This window comes from Marmota flaviventris, chromosome 8 (assembly GCF_047511675.1).
Source record: "Marmota flaviventris isolate mMarFla1 chromosome 8, mMarFla1.hap1, whole genome shotgun sequence".
Lineage (NCBI taxonomy): Eukaryota > Metazoa > Chordata > Mammalia > Rodentia > Sciuridae > Marmota > Marmota flaviventris.
The window spans coordinates 52,394,331-52,413,222 of record NC_092505.1 but is presented as its reverse complement, the minus strand read 5'-3'; the positions used below and the strand labels follow the sequence as shown (position 1 = coordinate 52,413,222).

The window sequence follows — 18,892 nt, the reverse complement described above, 5'->3', positions numbered from 1 at the left end:
ATGTATACACCTAGACTACTATTATGGGCAAACTATGACTTAAAAATCATAATGACCCTCAGTTATTTTTTTGTGCTCTTACATAGTAACTTTTCAGTTTTCTTCTTAGCTCTCAAATTATCAGCTCTTTAGTTTTATTATTATGGTGCGTAACACTTGAAATCTTGAACCTAGAGTGTAATATGCTTAGAAAAATAAAAATACATGTTTTATATGTTCTGTTTTTAGTTACCTGGTAGGAGATGAATTGTTTGTAGTAATGGAGTACCTTGCTGGTGGGTCACTTACTGATGTTGTAACAGAAACCTGCATGGATGAGGCGCAGATTGCTGCTGTGTGCAGAGAGGTGAGTTTGCTTTCTTTGGGATAAAGAAGGGTCATGTGTGGTCAGCAAGAGATAAATTAAAGGAAAGTTTTTCTGCACAGGGAATTTTGATTGTACACATTCTCTGCAAGTTATCCCATACTGTTTCATCTCAAATGAGAGTTTCAGCCCTTCAGGTGTAAGTTACCTTGGGAATGAAATTTAGGCCCTTTTTAATTTTGGGGGGGTACTGATGATTGAACTCAGGGGCCCTTTATCACTGAGCTGCATCCCCTTTTTATTTTTTTATATCGAGACAGTCTCAAAACTTGCCTAGGCTGGCCTCAAATTTGTGGTCCTTGTAACTCCATTTCTGGTGTAGCTGGGGTTACACACATGCCTGGTTAAGGTCTTTGAAGAACTAGGTTCATCTTCAAATCTCTTTATAGTCATCACAATAGTTTATCATCCAGACAGGGTAGGTGCTATTAAAAATATGCCACTCAGTCAGGTGTGGTGGTGCATGCCTATAATCCCAGTGACTCAGGAGGCAGAGACAGGAGGATCATAAGTACAAAGTCAGGCTCAGCAACTTAGCAAGTTCTAAGCAACTTAGTGAGACCCTGTCTCAAAATAAAAAATAAAAAGGGCTAGGTTTGTAGCCTAGTAGTAAAGTACCTCTGGGTTAAAGTAAAGTAGTAAAGTGCCCTGGTATCCCTCCTTGTGCTCCCCACCCACCAAATTGGGAACTAGAACTATCACAGACCAAACAAGATAATGTGATTACCTTTAATATCACTAAGTCTGCTTCTAGCTTTATTGAGCTCACTGAAGGTGAAGAAATTGGTTGTTTCTTCATATTTATTAATGAATTATAGATGTACTGTTTGCTTAAGCTAGTAGAATTTTCCAAATTGCCTAAGTCTAAGCAAAAGCAAGTGTTTCATCTGTCTGTCGCTTTTTTTTTTTTTTTTTAATTGAGAAGACTTAGGTTAATGGTTTCATTGTCATTGAAACTGATAGTACTTTGTCCTGATGTCACAGAGATCATTGTCATAAATGACAAAATTATAAAAGTTTATGAGGGACTATTGTGTAATACACAGTGAATTATAAACTTTGTGTAATACATGGAGAATTATTTTTATTAAGGTAATATTCTTTGAAAATTTAATTCTGAGTGGTGTCCCACCTGAGTGATTAAGGAAATAAGAACTCTTTCATAGTTCTGAACATAGTTATATCCCTTAACAGAGTATCACTTAAAAACTAATAAAAATTTAATAAGAATTTATTTAAACTTTATTTGTTTCTCACAATTTTTTTCATAGTTAATAATTTTAGGAGTTGTTCTAACTGCATTCACTTGGGTGTTCTTTTATGTATCAAAGTTTTTAAAATTTGACAAGTTAATTTCTACTTATTTGTATGAATATTTTTCTGTGGTTTTATTCTTTTCCAGAATCCAATTAAATGCCTAGTAAAAAATAACATGACCATTATTATCTGTTTTTTTCTTTGTATAATAGTAGAATATTTTGAATGAGACTTTTAATAGTTACAAATAATGTGCAGACTTTATTTGTTGTTCTACTCTGATGGGAATAAGAATAAAAATACATCTAACTTTTCCCAAGTATATAATTTATTGTCTCAGTTTATATTAAAAAACTATGGCGGTGCCATGCATGGTGGTATGTGCCTGTAATCCCAGTGGCTGAGGAGACTGAGGCAGGAGGATTGCGAGTTGAAAGCCAGCCTCAGCAACTTAGTGAGGCACTTAGCAACTCAGCAAGACACTGTCTCTAAATAAAATATAAAAAAAAGGGCTGGAGATGTGACTCGGTGGTTGAGTACCCCTGGGTTCAATCCTCAGTACCCAAAAAACCCAAAACAAAACAACAACGAAAAACTATGGGACAAAGAAATATTTAAAATTTCATTCTTGTGTTTAAGGAAGGGAGGAATTTATCCTAATTTAAAAAAAAAAAAATTTAGTTGTAGATGGACACAATAACTTTGTTTTATTATTTATTTTTAATAGTGTTTTTGGTTTATGTGTTTGTTTTGTTTAGTTTTATTTCAGTTTTGGGGATCAGACCTAGGGCCTCGGACATGCTAGGCAAGTGCTCTACCACTGAGCTCTCTACCTCTAGCCATATTCCTTCATTGTTAGTATTAGGCTGTGGATATAGCATGACATAAAATCCACCATAGAAGAAATGATGAAGACATAGTACATTACCTTAATGAACCCCTGAATGCAACCAGACTACCCTCAATCTTACCTGCTTGTCCTAGTGGCTCGCATTGATTAGACTTCTGAGTACCTCAGGTTTCAAGTGCAAATAATCACAAGTTTATTCTCTACTCTGGAAATAATTTCTAAAGAACTTATGTTTATTGACCAAGTACTGTGTACTACTAGGGATTTAAACTTGAAAAGGCCTAGAAGTTATATGGACTCATCCATCATTTTATAAAAGAGACCATTGAAGACTAAGTTTTAAAAATCCATGTCAGAGACTGGGGATGTAGCTCATTAGTAGACTATATATGTAGCATCTATGTAGCATCCACAATGCCCTAGGTTTGATTTCCTGCACTGCAAAAAAAAAAAAAAAAAGAAGAAGAAGAAATCAGTGATGGATGACCTACCTGGGCACATGGCAGATGTCTGCAGTCTTAGCTGCTCAGGAAGCTGAAGCAGGAGGAATGTTTGAGGCCAACCTGGGCATCAAAGAAAGGCCTTTTCCTTAAAAAAAAGAAAAAAGAAAAGAATCATTGGGAAAAAAAGGACTTAATAAGACATCATTTAATAATGTCTCTAGATATCTAGAGATCAGAATGTGGGAAGGGATCTTGCTTACTAATTAAGGTATTTTATTTTCAGAACTTTGCATATGAGAGGATGTTTTTTCTTATAAATGTTAATGTAAATGTATTGCAGGGTGTTTAGCTGGATACTAGACACATAACTACTCTATGTGAACTAGCAAGATAGTCCTTTTGGGACTATTTCATTGATATATGTTTGCTTCTGTTCAGTGTTTACAGGCATTGGAGTTTTTACATGCCAATCAAGTGATCCACAGAGACATCAAAAGTGACAATGTACTTTTGGGAATGGAAGGATCAGTTAAACTTAGTGAGTAACAAATGAAGAAAAAACATTCATTCATTATTTTTTAATATACTTTTATGCTTTTTTAATTAAAACAAATCTCTTCTGTTAATATTTTAAATAATTAATATATGGGGGGAATTTAATGGTAAAGATTACGAACTATTAACTGGACTGAGTTTAAATAGCAGATTGGCTACTAATTGCTTAATAATTTGGGCAAGTTAATCTCTTTGTGTGTCTTTTCTCATTTATTCACTGAGGAAGATAATAGAACCAATCTCAGGATTTTTTGGGAGGTTATAAATGTAAAGGACTAAGAAGCAGTGCCTGAGCCTGTCCTAGTGTTGATGCTGTCTTAGAGATCAATTTGCATTTGTTTCTGCCATCTGTTAGACTGGTTTTTCTCATTGTACTCTTCAGCATTCTCTTGAGTTTTGTACAGTATAGCCTAATCTATATAACTATATGACCGTAACCTCAGAGATGACAAATAAAATATCCTACTTTTCTAATTTTCTTCTGTATGAGACACAGTAGAGTCATGAAAAACATCCTAAACTTTTTTTCTCTGTGTCTATATCTTGGAATTCCTGCCATGCCCTCTGGAGGAATCAAGCAGAGCTATTAAACTGTGTCCTCTAAAGGTTATTCAATTAGGTCATCAAAATATAAGATTCTATCTTTAAATTATCTTAGTGGACAAATTAGAAGTAGATAATCACATACATTTTTGGTGGAGACATATAAAAATGGAATTAGACTTTTTTGGATAGTGTTTTGTGGTGACTGCTACTAAGTAGATGAATGATCTTAGGTAAATTAACTAAAAATATATATGCCTTGGTTCCCCTATTTGTAAATGTGAATAATTTTAATAGTAAACATACCTGGGGCTGTGCACAGTGGTGCATGCCTGTAATTCTACTGGCATGGGAGGTTGAGGCAGGAGAATCGAAAGTTCACAGCCAGCTCAATAAGTTAGTAAGTCCCTAAGCAACTTAGTGAGACCTTGTCTGAAAATAAAAAAATAACAAGCACTTGGGATGTGGCTCAGTGGTTAACCAGCCCTAAGTTCAATCCTTGGTTAAACTCCCCCCACCCAAACTGCATGCAAAAAAAAAAAAGAAAGAAAGAAAGAAAACTGGGTCTGGGATTATAGATCATGGTAAAGCACTTACCTAGTATGCACAAAACCCTGGGTTTAATTTCCCCAGTGTCTAATTCCCTGGCACCACAAGAAAATAAATAAATTTTAAAATAAATTATTTAAGCTGGATGCAGCAGCCTACATCTGTAATCCCAGTGGCTCTGGAGACTGAGGCAGGAGGATTGCAAGTTCAAAGCCAGCCTTAGCAATTTAACAACTTAATTTAGGGAGACCCTGTCTCTAAATAAAATTTTTAAAAAGGCTAGGGATGTGGCTCAGTGGTTAAGCCCTGGTCCAAAAAAAAAAAAAAAAAAATCAATTACTCTGAACCAAATACAAAAAAAAATCTTTATCATGAGAATTAGATATTTTTATAAGGTACTTGGAACAGTACCTGGCTTTTATAAACACTCATTTTCATTATAATTATTTTATCTAACTCCTATAGAATTACTAAATATATGCATTACAATTAATAAAAGGATATTCCCTGCAACATTGTAAAGAAAAACTAAAACTATCTTAAGTGTCAAACAGTAAGTGAATGGTAATTTGGTATTTTTGTATTCTGTAATATATTATGGTTTTTAAAATGAGGCAGATAAATATTCCAGTATGGAAGGATTTCTTACAGAAACAATTAACAAAATATTCTAGTTAAGTAAAAGCAAACCAAGCAATTCATAGCTATTATACATTCTTATCCAAATACAAAACAGTCTAAAGTTTACAGACCTGATACCAGTAGTTACATAGTAGTTGAATGGCTTTAACAGTAGAAGGGAAGAAAACATTATAAATTCTCATCCTGACCTTTCTACAAAATTAACATCAGGTACTAAAGTAAGTTTTCTGTTCCTTGGTTATAGTAGAGATAGTTGGAGTAGATTAATGCTAGTGAGTATCTTGTCAATACAATTGCCCTCAATTCTGAGCTGTCTGCTAAGTTGTATGCTTAGTGATTCTAGCTTCTCTTTATTTTATTCTAAAGTAGTGTTAACCCTTGCCTGATTGCCTGCATTTAGATTTGGTGTCCACCTTTGGTGATTCCCTCTTCCCCTTTGGACTTTTTAAGTTTTATTAAATTTTTTAGGATAGAATTTATTATTAAGAATAAAAGCCATCGTAATAATTTACACTGTGTTGTAGGAACAAAAAGCAAAAAGTGGCAGTATATAACATCATCAACATATTTTAATCCCATTCTGGATTACTTTATTATTCTTTTTTTAACAAAGATTTAAAAAAGCATGAACAGTCAAAATGTAATTGTGTCATCTGAAGTGAACTCTTTTATAAAACCATCACTAGAAGCTATTAACTCTAGTTGTTTTTTTTGTTTGTTTGTTTCTTAGCCGACTTTGGTTTTTGTGCCCAGATCACCCCTGAGCAGAGTAAACGCAGTACCATGGTTGGAACACCTTATTGGATGGCACCAGAAGTGGTTACACGGAAAGCTTATGGCCCCAAAGTTGACATATGGTCACTGGGTATCATGGCTATTGAGATGGTCGAAGGAGAGCCTCCATACCTCAATGAAAATCCTTTGAGGGTAAGACCAGTTTAACACCAGCTTTAGTGTAAGAAAATACTGTTCCTTAAAGTGTAGTTAAAACTTGTGATGTTCATTGGTTAAGAATTTAGAATTGAAACTTGACAAAACCTAATCTCTGCCCTTACTTTGTATCTACAAGTCATACTGCTTCTGAGTTACAGAGCTGAAAGTGTTAGCTAAAACTATAGGTATTTATTAGTCAGCTGTATGGTTTCTGTATGGTATAAGTAAGAATATGAAGTACCCTAGTTAGATGCCTTTTTCTACACAGTTAAAGTATTTTTCCTACACATTTCTGGATATAGAATAGAAATCAAGTTATCAACTTTGAACTTCAGCCTCTGTACACCAAGGTTCAGAAAAGCGGGAAATAGAACCACATCTCTGAGAAAACTCTATAACTGACAGTGTTCAAGCCCATTTTCAAACAGAGTAGACTTTGAATAAGTAAATATTCTAGCAGTTGAGGTGAAGAATTTCAACCATCCTCCCATCTCCTTTTAAATTACCATGTGTGGCCCAATTAAGGAAATATAAATTAAAATTATTTTAATTTTAATTAAATTTTAATTAAGAAATATAATTTAAATATAAATTAAAACCAGAGGATACCTTTTTCTACCTAATGTCAAACAATAATCAGTACTGGTGAGAATGTGGAAAAATTGGAATTGTTGGCCAGGCACAGTGGTACACATCTGTCTGTAATCCCAGGGACTTGGGAGGCTAAGGGAGGAGGATTTCTATTTTGAGGCCAGCCTGGGCAATAGCAAAACCCCGTCTCAAAATAAAATCAAACAGGCTGTGGATATACCTTTGAGGTAGAACACTCCTGAGTTCAATTCCTAGTACTACAAAAAATAAAAATGAAAAAAAAGATTGGAACCCTCTTATATTGCTGATGACAATGTAAAATGTTATACTGCTTTATAAACAATTTGACAGTTCCTCAGGAAGTTAATATTGAGTTACCATATGACCCAGCAATTCCACTACTAGGTATATATCCAAGAGAATTAAAAGCATATATCCATGGAGTAGAAGATATAGCTCAATGCTAGAGTGCCAAGCATGCACAAGGCCTGGGTTCAATCCACAGCACTGCCAAAAAAAAAAAAGGTAACAAAATCATATGTCCACAAAAAACTTGCACAAATGTGTTCATAGCAGTATTATTTGAGTTTAATCCCTACTATCAAAGAAAGAGGTGGGGGCACATTGAGAGAAATGTATCATAGGGGGCAGTGAAGGAGCTCCTAATAACCAAAGCTGGGAGAATTTGAACAGCAAAATAAAGTAGTAAAGAATTATAACTTGAAATTTAAAATAAACATCTGTGAGTCCATGCTGATATAAATGATTGAATAAATAAATGTGGGAGAAGAGACAGATCAATCATCCCTGCAGACAAATCCTAAAAGTTTATGTGGATGCTCCACTTTGCAGGAAGTAGAGCATAACTCAAGTATGGACTGCACATAGTGACTTCCAGAGAATACAGTATGGAAAGGGAAATGAAACTTCACAGTGGAAAAAGTTAACAAGCCCTTGGCCAGGTGATAAGGTCAACATCAGCAGTAATAATTCATATTGCTAGTATGTACCTTAAATATGATGCAGAGAAAATGATACTGTTGCCAGACATGGTGGCCTGGCTATCTGGGGGGGCTGAGGCAGGTGGGTTGCAAGTTGGAGGCCAGCCTTAGCAATTTTAGTGAGACCTTGTCTCACAATTTTTAAGTTTTTAAAAAGGGCTGGGGCTGTAACTCTGCATCTCTGGGTTCAGTCCCTAGTACTGCAAAAGAAAAGAAAATGGCACTGTTAATTTTGTGATTTTCCTCAAAAATCCATATTTTGATATAACCATGAAAAAAATGTCAGACACATTTCAGTAGTATTATATAGCACCTGATCAGTACTCCTCAAAACTGTCTAAAGTCATCAAAAAAAGGAAAGTCTGAGAAATTGTCACAGCCAAGGGGCATCTAAAGAGACATGACAACTAAATGTATTTGTCTTACAACAGGAAAGAAGAGTAGGAGAGAAAATGGAGTAGGGAAATCTAGCATGATTGCTGAAAGCACTAAGAGCCCATATGAGCTTAGTGGATGTCAATCTTAAGTGATGTCAATCATTGTAGATAAGTGGTTTATCCCACCACATTCAGCTGCATGGATACAAGAAAGGAATACACAGTTTTAACCACATTTAATCAGATAAATGCTATAAGTTGAGTGGGAGAGGGTCATGGAAGTGACATGTGAAAGGAATGATGGACACTGAGATTCCTATGAGATTTAAGGTCCAGTGGAGTCATAAGATTGCTGACCTGGAGTACTAGGAATACAAAAGATAGAAGGTGGAGTGCAACAACAATTAAGAGTTGCAGTTGCTGGTATCTGTCCTGTGGAGGGTAGGACATACATGTATATGGTGAGAAAGGCTAGCACATAAGAGAAGAAGATGAGGAACTATAACATGCATCTGTGTAGCTATTGAAATCGCCATGAATCATGATAGAAATAACGTTAGAGATAACAGTGCAAAGAGCTAACATCTTGAAGTTGAATAAGGGGGGACTGGCCTGAGGTTTATGGGTATTTAAAACAGGGAAAGGTAGATTTGTAGTCAAAAGCCTGTGTTGTAGAGGAAAAGAATGATGAAGATTTCAAAGAGCAACGAAAAGCTGAAAGGATACTTGCTTCATCTCTAGACCTAGAGTTGTGAGAGAAAAAAAATCACCCCTAGAAAGCACTGCTGGTGAAAGTAAAGAGAATATTCCGAGCCACATGGGCATTAGAGTGGAGAAACTGGGGAGATGCCTGGGAGTCCTGGGCTGCTTATGATCATTAACATAAATGAAGGTAAAGCATATAGTGAGATTGATCTCAAATGGTGAGAAGATTGTGAGCAGGGGTGGGGTACTGGTGATGGTGGGGGGGTGGTAATATTTAGCTAGAGTGTTTTATGGGCTTCTGTCTCTATCCATTCTGTTGGAGGTTTGGAGGCTTCCAACAGTCTTTGATCTTAACCTGAAATTAATTGCTATCCAAGGCATGACATTTTAGAGTAAAATTAATTCAGGAGAAAAATCTAGGTTCACCTTTGGTTTGGCAGTGTTTTTAGGTACAACACTAAAAGGACCATCTATGAAAGAAATAAATTGGACTTCCTTTAGAAGATTTTTAGGGCCGACATTGTAGCTCAGTGGTAGAGCTTTTGCCTAACATATGTGAGGGCCTCAGTTTCCAAGAACTTAAAAAAAAAAAAAGTGGGGGTGGGGGGAGCGCAAAATAAGATACACAGGCGGCAAATAAACGTATGAAAAGAGCTAAACATTCGGGTAGTTAGGGAATTGGTAAATTAAAATAACAATGAGATACCTCACCTGTTAGAATGCTCAAGTCCAAAAAATCTGACAATACCAAATATTGAGTGAGGATATGGAGCCACAGGAACACTCATTCATTGCTAGTGGGATGCTCTACTCCAGAATACAGTTTTTCATTTTCCTGCAAAACTGAACATGACCTTACCACTTAACCCAGCAATGTGTTCCTAGGTATTTATCCAAATGCACTGGAACATGTCCACATAAAAATGTATACACAAATGTTTATAGCATCTTTATTCATAATTGCCAAATCTGGAATTCTGATGTCTTTCAAAAAGTGAATGTAAGGGCTGTGCATTATCTCTGTGGTAGAGCACAAGCCTAGCATGCCCTGGGTTCCATCCTCAGCACTACAAAATAAATAAAAGAAAATCAGATATATATGTATTACATCCGTACAATAGAATGTTATTCGTTGATTTAAAAAAAAAAAAAAAAACTGAGCTATGAGACCACAAAAAGACATGAGAGAATTTTATCTTATCTATTTATTTATTTATTAGAGGGAAGGAATGTGGAAAATTTATTATATGCCTGTGGCATAGGTATATTAAACTGAAAGATCTTTAAGTGCATATTGCTTAGCAAAGAAATTCAGTCTAAAAAGGCTAGATGCTGTCCAAGTATAGTGAGTGGCTGAAAGTGTTCGTCAGTTTTGTTGTTGTTGGGTTGTTTTTTGGGTTTTTTTGTTTGTTTTTTAAGCAGTTTATAGTTTGACACAGAAAAGATGAAGCTGCCAGGCCTGGTGGCACACACCTGTAATCTCAGCTTCTGGAGAGGCTGAGGCAGGAGGATTCTAAGTTTGAGACCTGCTTGGGCAACTTAGAGATACCCTATCTCAAAATAAAATAAAAAGAGGGCTGGGTATAGTTCAGTGGTAGAGCACTTACTTGTCCAGCATATGCCTGCGTTCAATTCCTACACCAGTAAAAACAAAAAGGAAGGGAAAGAGGGAGGATGCAGAATCCAAACAGGTGGAGATAATGATAACCTCATGTTAGTATTTATGGTAATTGTCTTTGAAGAATTAAGAGGAGCTGGAGGGCTGCAGTTGTGGCTTAGTGGTAGAGGACTTGCCTAGCATGTATGAGGCACTGGGTTCAATTCTCAGCACCACATATAAACAAATAAATAAAATAAATCAACAACTGAAAAGAAAACTTAAAAAAAAAAGAAAGAGGAGCTGGAGATGTTGTTCAGTGGTAAAGTTCTTGCCCAGCATGCACAGTCCCTGGGTTTCAATGTACTACCCCACCCCCCAACACACACACACAAAGAGTTCCAGTTATAGTAAACTATAATTTTGTTGAGCCTTCTTCAGAATGTTGCAAATACTGTATCCGATGATTGCACACCTGTAATCCCAGTGACCCAGGAGGCTGGAGGAGGAGGATCACAGGTGGAATGTGATGGACATCAGTATCCAAAGTACATGTATGAAGATTCAAATTGGTGTCAACATACTTTATATATAAACAGAGATATGAAAAATTGGGGTATATATGTGTAATAAGAATTGTAATGCAAAAAAAAAGTACATGTATAAAGGCATGAATTGGTGTGAACATACTCTATATACAAAGATATGAAAAATTGTACTCTATGGGTGTAATAAGAATGGTAATGCATTAAAATCAATAAAACTAAAAAAAAAAAAAAAAAAAAAAAAGGATCACAAGTTTGAGGCCAGCTTAACAATTTGGTGAGACACCCTCTCTCAAAATAAAAAAATAAAAAGGGATATGGCTCAGTGGTTAAGTGCCCCTGGATTCAATCCCTGGTACCAAAAAGATAAAAAAGAAGGTTTAGGGATATAGCCTACGGGTAAAGCAACCCTGGGTACACTCCTCAGTTACCAACCCCCTCCCATAAAAAAAGTAGAATGTCACAGATGTTGTTCTATTTTTAGGCCTTATACCTGATAGCAACTAATGGAACTCCAGAACTTCAGAATCCAGAGAAACTTTCCCCAATATTTCGAGATTTCTTAAATCGATGTTTGGAAATGGATGTCGAGAAAAGGGGTTCAGCCAAAGAATTGTTACAGGTAAATTTGGAAATTATGCCCTTTTTGGAAAATGTTGACTCTTTTTGAATAATCAACAGAAAATTTTCATAGTGTTAATAACATTTCACTATTCATTGGTCACTGCTAGTAAGGCAGCTGCTACATTTTAGGGTTTTTGTCTGCCAGGAATAAAAGTTTAGTATCATGATAGTAAGTTTTTGTATATTATCAAATATCTTGCCCATTCAATGCTGGCATGATTGTATTTATGGGCTGTTTAACTGTAGATTTTTGGAAATTAGAAAAACAACTCTGTTTTCAATTAAGAAAGTTACATACTGATTATGAGGGGTTTGGGCAGGTATTAAAATATGTGTTAAGTAAATTGCATTCATAAGTACTCTTCAGGGCTTAGTTGAAGGAAAATATATTGTTTCTAAATTGATAACATTTATGCACTTCTTTCTCCCCTCTTTCTGGCAGCACCCCTTCCTGAAACTGGCCAAACCATTATCTAGCTTGACACCATTGATCATGGCAGCTAAAGAAGCAATGAAGAGTAACCGTTAACATCATTGATGGGGCTTCATATTCTTTTTTCCATTTTCTAAAAAGAAATTTTTTTAATATATGAAAGTTATTTCTCTTTTGTGTGTTTAAAGAGATGGATGGTCTGCATAACATGGAAGGAAAAAACAAACTACTATTCCCTGAAGACAACTAAGAAAAAAATTGCAAAAAGAGAACTGTGACTTTCAAGTGAATCCCTCTTTTAGGGTCAAAAAGGAATAATGGACTGAATCACTAGCCTTACATCTTTCAGCAGACAGCCTACCGAGGCCATTTATCATGCTTGAGATTTGCATTTTATTTTGCTGACTTTGGTATAATAGATCCCATTCGTTGTCTCCTTTGGGATATTTTCAATACTTGAATGGCAGATTTGAGTTTTTCAGAGTGTTTTATCTGCTGGTCTTCATTTCTCTCCTTCATAACTTTTCCTTTCCTTTCCTTGACTTGCTCCTTCTGAGTTGCTTTGAGAAGTTCTTCTCAGGCCTAAATTGAAGGCAAGTATGATAGAAATTATGTAGCTCTTTATATTGGCAAAGGAGGCTGATATGGCTTAACTTTTTGTAGAAGTTACGACCAGCTACTGTTACATGTAATATTTCAGTTCAGAACTTGAACTGAAGGAAGCAAGGAAGAAAAGTATGTGATTTTTACCTTTTTTAACAAATGTGAAAGAGTCAGTTTTAGAAATTTCATGGTAGTGAGTTTGGCATTTGTTACATGTATAGAAAGAAAACTAATAATCTATATTTATAACTAAAATCATTGAAACAAAAAAAGGAATCCTATCAACTGTACCTCCTTACGGTTTTGTCTTCCTTTCTGCCTGTTTCCTCTTTAGACTTGGCTTTAGGAACCACAGTGATTTGTGCTTGTTCCAACTTGGGCCTCGTGACTTTGGTTGGTGCCGCTGCCTTCCCCTTTCCTTTCCCTCTTCTCTCCCCTTCATTTTGGAAATAAGTTTCTGTATATGTTGCAATTTTGGGTTTGGGGGAGTTGTTTTATTTTGTTTTTAATTAACCTCTCCCCACACTTACCCCTCCCCCAACCCCTGGAACAAATAATATAATAACCATCGAATTTTCAGAATTGAAAAGTTAACTTTTTTCCCCTCTTACATTTGGGCGGGCAAAAACAAAAGTGAAAGTCTTGAACCTTAGTGAGTTCTAAAATAATTTAAATCATGAAAGAGAAATGTCAATATTATAGAGATGAGACTTATGAACAAACAGTAAACTGTAAAGATTTGTCATTAAGTTCACTGTTCTCCCAACCCATTAGTAATGTTTCATTATCTATGAGAACTTAAATAACAAAGTAGTTGTTAATATGGATCACTTGAGATGTTGAGTTACTTTAGTTTTTGTTTTTCAAATAAGTAGAAACTATTCGTGTAAAAAAGTGGAGAAAGGAAGAAAAATGTGCTTAATGATAGTAATGCTTTTTTAAAAAGATTTAATAAAAGGTCTGTGACCTTTAGCATTATATTAGAGTTCCCCGTCTTTCCTCTTCCCTTCTTTTCTTCTTCTTTTCATTGTTGTTATCATTGTTGCCGTTTTGCTTTTGGAGGAGGTATTGGCCATCCTGACATGCCTGGAACCACATACAGAGAAAAATCTGTGGTTGGTTCTGGCATTTTGTTCCCACCATCTTCTCCCAATGAACTCTTCACACCTGTTTGATATCCTGCAATAGTACAAATCATGAATAAAAGTAATTTTGCTGTTTTGGAATATATTGGGAAAATTAGCAGGGTTTCATTTTATTTCCACTGTATCTGTGTTAAATTCAGGTATAAAGAGAAATGGCTTTTTATCGATAGTACAGGAAGGTTTTCAGAAAAATGAGTAAAATAATTAATGAAACTCATCTAAAGCACTTAATGGCCTCTGTTTTCAGTATGATTCTTGATTTCATTTTTCTCTGGACTGTATTTGGTCTTCTATAGCTGTCACTAAATTACAGAAAGAAGCTGGTTTATTTTTTGAGGAAAGCTACAATGCATCTTGAGTTCCAAATTTGAACCTTCTTTGTAAACAGTTGGATGGATTATGATAAAGAAGATGCTACTAATGAATAGAAAATGAACCTGACTGAATAAGACTGCTCATCATGACCACTCAAGAAGGCACTTTCATCCTCAGTCATGGGATATGTGCCAGCACCCCCATTTTATGCTGTAACTCAACAAAGGGCTTTTCCGTTGATAGAAGCAATTTGGGATTTGTATACAACTTCTTTGATGGTTACCTGCATGTCCATTGCTGGCAACGGACTTTGTCATTAAAACCTGCCTCCTAGGTTAAGGGAGCTGCACTGTGGTTTATTCTTTCCTTTTACTTACCTGGGTAAACTAACCTGTAATAGAAATATATTTTGGTTACTTCTGAAATGTGTCATTTGAAACAAAATAATCTTAAAAAGCAATACAAAATTGTGATTTATTAGTTAAATTAAAATTTTCAGATCTCGTGAAAGAACAATTATATATGAATCAAGATTCATGTTTTTTAATCATTACCTTTTGTATTTACCCTTTTTGTTATCACTTTAAAATGAGAATTCCTATTTAAATCTAAAAGTACAGTAGGAGTCCTTTTGTGTTATTGGGACAATATTACTGTAGTACTTATTTATTACATTGTAAACTTTCTGGTCCTAAAGTTATCTTCTCTCGTTCCTTTTGCTGCTTTTAGGGATAATTGAAACTGGGAAACTATAAAAATATTGATTTTTTTCCCCCCTACCTAGAAATAATGAACATCGACTCTCATTGTTAAGTAAAGAAACCAGGGATAGCACGGTGGTCTTTGTTAAGTGTCTGGCACAAAGCAGGAATGCTCTGCCTTTCAACATAAATATTGAACTGCTTCAGTTTTATCTAGTAACCACCAGTCCTAAACAAACTGTGCCTTTAACAAAGGAGTTTAAACTACCTATGAGTACTTCTCTGTAGGGCTCACTCAAATACATGTTTGTTTGTATATTCTGTATTCTAGCCAGAATAACTTTAGATGGGATTAGGCAATAGCTATAGTTGGGTGGGGGGGGAAGAGGCTTAAGGAATTTACATCAATTTTTGGAATCTAAAACTTATTAAATATACTGAGATGCCTATCCAGTGAAATTTCCAAATGTCATAGACTATCTAAAATTCAGATGAATACTAATTTTTGGCTTTTATAATGGGATTTCATAGTAATATAAAAAAATTGTCTTCCTTGTCTCTATGCTGTCAGTGGATACTTAAACAGCTAAAATCAGCTTTTCCGTAGCATGAGTACAAAATGCCCACTATTTTTCTCACTGAACACATTTATTGAAAATTGGCACAGATGCTATGTTAGGTATTTGTGTTAGAAAGAAGAATGAAGCAGTGGCCTGGCCTTGAAAGAACTGAAGTCTGTATCATTCACCATTTTAAAACATTGCCAAGACAAGAGGCAGAAAGAAATGTCTGGTAATCCTGACAAACTTTCATAAGAAAAAGAATTACATCGTTGTTGGTTGGAATGTGTTGGCTTCCCCCCCACCCCTTATTTTGGAGGTAGAAATGGAATTCAATGAAAGTAGTTGTCTTTTCTGTTTTATCTTCAAATATTATATGACCTTCTATTTTAATTTAATCCCATTCAATATTTAATTGTTACATTGACATTAACTGCTGTATTGGAGACTTCATTTAATTTTGTTCTTTCAGGGCTAGAAATAAACATTTTTAATGTCCATTTTTACCTTTTCTAAACTTCCATTTTTTCTTTTGGTCAGAATAGTATAAAAATAATAAATGTTTAAAAGTCTAAAAGTTTTCCAAAGAGTATATTTTGGATTACAGGTATTTTTAGCAATAAATATTTGAAAGCTTTTAATGGTGTAATGGCACCATTTTGAATGTGTGTACGAAGTCATTTAAGAGTTTTTTTTGTTTGTTTTTTTTTTTTTTTTTTTTGTGTGTGTGTGTGTGTGTACTGCAAATTGAAACCAGGGCTCTAGGGGCACTTTACCACTGAGCTACCTTCCTAGCCCTTTTTAATATCTTATTTTGAGACAGTGTCTTACTGTTCTCTAAGACTAGCCTCAAACTTGCAATACTCCTTCCTCAGCCTTCCAAACCACAGGGATTACAGGCATGCACCACCATGCCTGGCTGAATATAGTACTTTATGGTAGTACACACCTATAGTCCCAGTAGCTCAGGAGGCTGAAGTAGGAGGATCACAAGTTTGAGGATAGCTTGGACCACTTAGTGAGACACTCTCTGAAAATAAGAAAAAGGGCTGGGAATGTAGATCAGCTGCAGAGCACCCCAGGGGCCTCGACCCCCAGTACCACAAGCACAAAGGGTAAAATTATTTGAAATCATACAAATTTAGTTTGTGAGGTCGGATTCTCTTTCTTTTATTTTGAGACAGTCTTACTAAGTTGCTTAAGGCCTTGATGAGTTGCTGAGGCTGGCTTTGAATTTGTAATCCTACTGCATCAGCCTCCCAAAATGATGGAATTACAGGCTTGAGCCACTGCACCTGAGTCAGATAGATAAATGTTAGCCTCTTGATATTATCTAGCAATTGTTGATTTTGCTTCTAGGTCTTTCTTCCTCTCCCTCTTTTCTCCAAAGCTATCTCATGATTCCCAACTCCTGTATCCCTCCATCCCATCCCTTAATGTCTTCTACTCTACTGCCAGAATTTTCTGGGTTTCCATCTTAGCCATTTTCAGGTCTTAGTGAAAGATGTTCTTCCTCTGAACAGCTAAGTCACCAAGGACCTGCCCTTCCATATTCTGTAATCTCCCAGGTTCTCAGGCCACACAGTCTTCCTAGCTCTGCTGCACCTGCCATCTGTTCCTGTGCTCTCTCTAACCCTCAGCAAAACCAAAGCATGTTCACAAATCTTGCATCTAAAACAAAATTCCTTGGACTTTTCTTAGCTTAAGTTCTGGAAAGAGGAGACTATACTTACTATTTTCATTGTCATGATGTGTCTGCCTCTTCAACATGTTGATAACTGCCTTTTTCAACACCCACATACTAAATTCACTGGGCCCTTTTTAGTACTCTTGAATGACTTCTGTGACACGGGGCACTGTTAATCTGCCTCCTTCAAATGAGTTCCTCCATTTCTGAGGTACCCTTCTCTGGACTTCCCTTTTGCACCTCTGGCCATTCCTCCCCTGCCTCTGTGGATTCCCCCAATTTGCTGTTCCCAGGCAATTGAACTTTTGTGCCTCTGACTTTTGTGATTTTTGTCTACCACTTAACTTCCAAGCCTACCTTTTCAAAGACCTCTCTTGCACTTGAGATGAATACTGGACATCACACAGACCTTTCACACCTCCATGCACAGCTTCATGTGTCAGTCATTCCTATTTGGGAAGACCAAGTGACTGGCACTGCCATCGGCCCTTGGACTCCTCTGGGGCTGTGCCCTTTCTCTGGGCTCATGTCTGAAAACTGCAAGTCCTGTGGATTCTACCTCCTTAATATTCCTGAAGCTGCTGCTCTCTGTCCCTTGGGTATTGTAGGCTGAATTATTTTTGCATCAGCTTTATAACTACTTTTTCTTCATCACACTGCATTCTGGCAACACTGCTGTTGAGTGACCTTTCTAAGTTATAAAAACTCCTGCTTCAGCATGGCTAAAAGTCTTCACTGCCGGGGCCATCTCTGGTCCCAGTAAAAAATTTTTAAGAGTTACTTGTTATTTCAAAATGAAATAGGAAAGCCTTTGATACAACAAGCTCTCCTTCTCTCCTTTAAAGAAAAGAAAAATCTGATACAGATGTTGTCTGATTCTGTTGTAAGCAAGACAGTTTCCTACCTTGGAGGGGAGACGCAGGGAGGCTGAGAGCTTAGGACGGTGGTCTCCGAGATCCCATGTGACCATGAAGCAGCTTGAAGTACAAGTTGGCATGGATTCAACTTCTTGGTATTCTGGGAGTCTGCTGTTTTCACACTGGCAAATGTACTTTCATGTTGAATGTGTGCCTTGCAAGAGACTTTCAATAAAAGTTGGCTGGCTTACTCTGGGCTTGTGACCACCTGCAGTCAGACCTAAGGCATTTTTGTGAAATAGCATTCCCCCCCCCCCCATTTCAGGAAAGGAGTATTTTTGATTTTTATTTTTTAGTTTATTTCATTGTTTTGATTTTTTTTTTTTGTATTTAGATGGACAGAATACCTTTATTTTGTAATTTTTATAGTGCTAAGGGTCAAAACACAGTGCCTCACACATGCTAGGCCAGTGTTCTGCCACTGAGCTCCAGCTCCAGCCCGATTTCATTACTTTAAAATAGATTTATAGTATGCACAGATTTGCATATCAATCTCTGAGCTTTGGTATAAATGTTTGACTCTTTGAGGAGACTGTGAAAGGGCTCAAGGGAGGGTAATGTTGGCAATGCTGAACAGCTTCATTTTTTTTTTTCTTCCTCTAGAGATTCAGGGAAAAGAGGTTTTTCTTTTTTCCAAAAATTGCACCAAAATAAAACAAAGCTCTAATTGATGCAAGCGTGTTGTGTAGGCGTTAGCAGTACTGCCCTCATTAGATGTTCATTGGACAATAACGCAACCCCAAGAAAAGGATGGTTCTTCCTCTAGAGATTCAGGTTGTTAAACTTTCACTACATTTCCAGAGGATTCTTTCATTGAAAGATGGCTCACTTGGCATGGTGGCACATGCCTCTAATCCCAGCAACTAGAAGGCTGAAGTAGGAGAATCACAAGTTTGAGGCCAGTGTCGATTTGAGGCAATTTATCAAGAGCCTGTCTCAAAATAAAAAGGCTGGG

At 36.3% G+C, this 18,892-nt stretch overlaps 1 protein-coding gene and 1 non-coding gene across 2 annotated transcripts in view; one reads left to right on the top strand and one right to left on the bottom strand.

Moving 5' to 3' along the window:
• Positions 1-15,833, top strand: part of Pak2 (p21 (RAC1) activated kinase 2) — a 74,712-nt gene extending 58,879 nt beyond the window's left edge. Inside the window, exons 11-15 of the mRNA XM_027935930.2 lie at positions 229-346; positions 3,353-3,452; positions 5,934-6,130; positions 11,437-11,574; positions 12,019-15,833. Coding sequence (XP_027791731.1) covers positions 229-346; positions 3,353-3,452; positions 5,934-6,130; positions 11,437-11,574; positions 12,019-12,105 — 640 coding nt within the window. The 3' untranslated portion in view covers positions 12,106-15,833. The remainder of the gene's footprint in view (positions 1-228; positions 347-3,352; positions 3,453-5,933; positions 6,131-11,436; positions 11,575-12,018) is intronic.
• Positions 15,834-18,566: 2,733 nt separating this feature from the next.
• Positions 18,567-18,692, bottom strand: LOC114093413 (U4atac minor spliceosomal RNA). Its single transcript, XR_003582895.1, has one exon. It is a non-coding gene; the product is annotated as a U4atac minor spliceosomal RNA (small nuclear RNA).
• Positions 18,693-18,892: the final 200 nt, after the last annotated feature.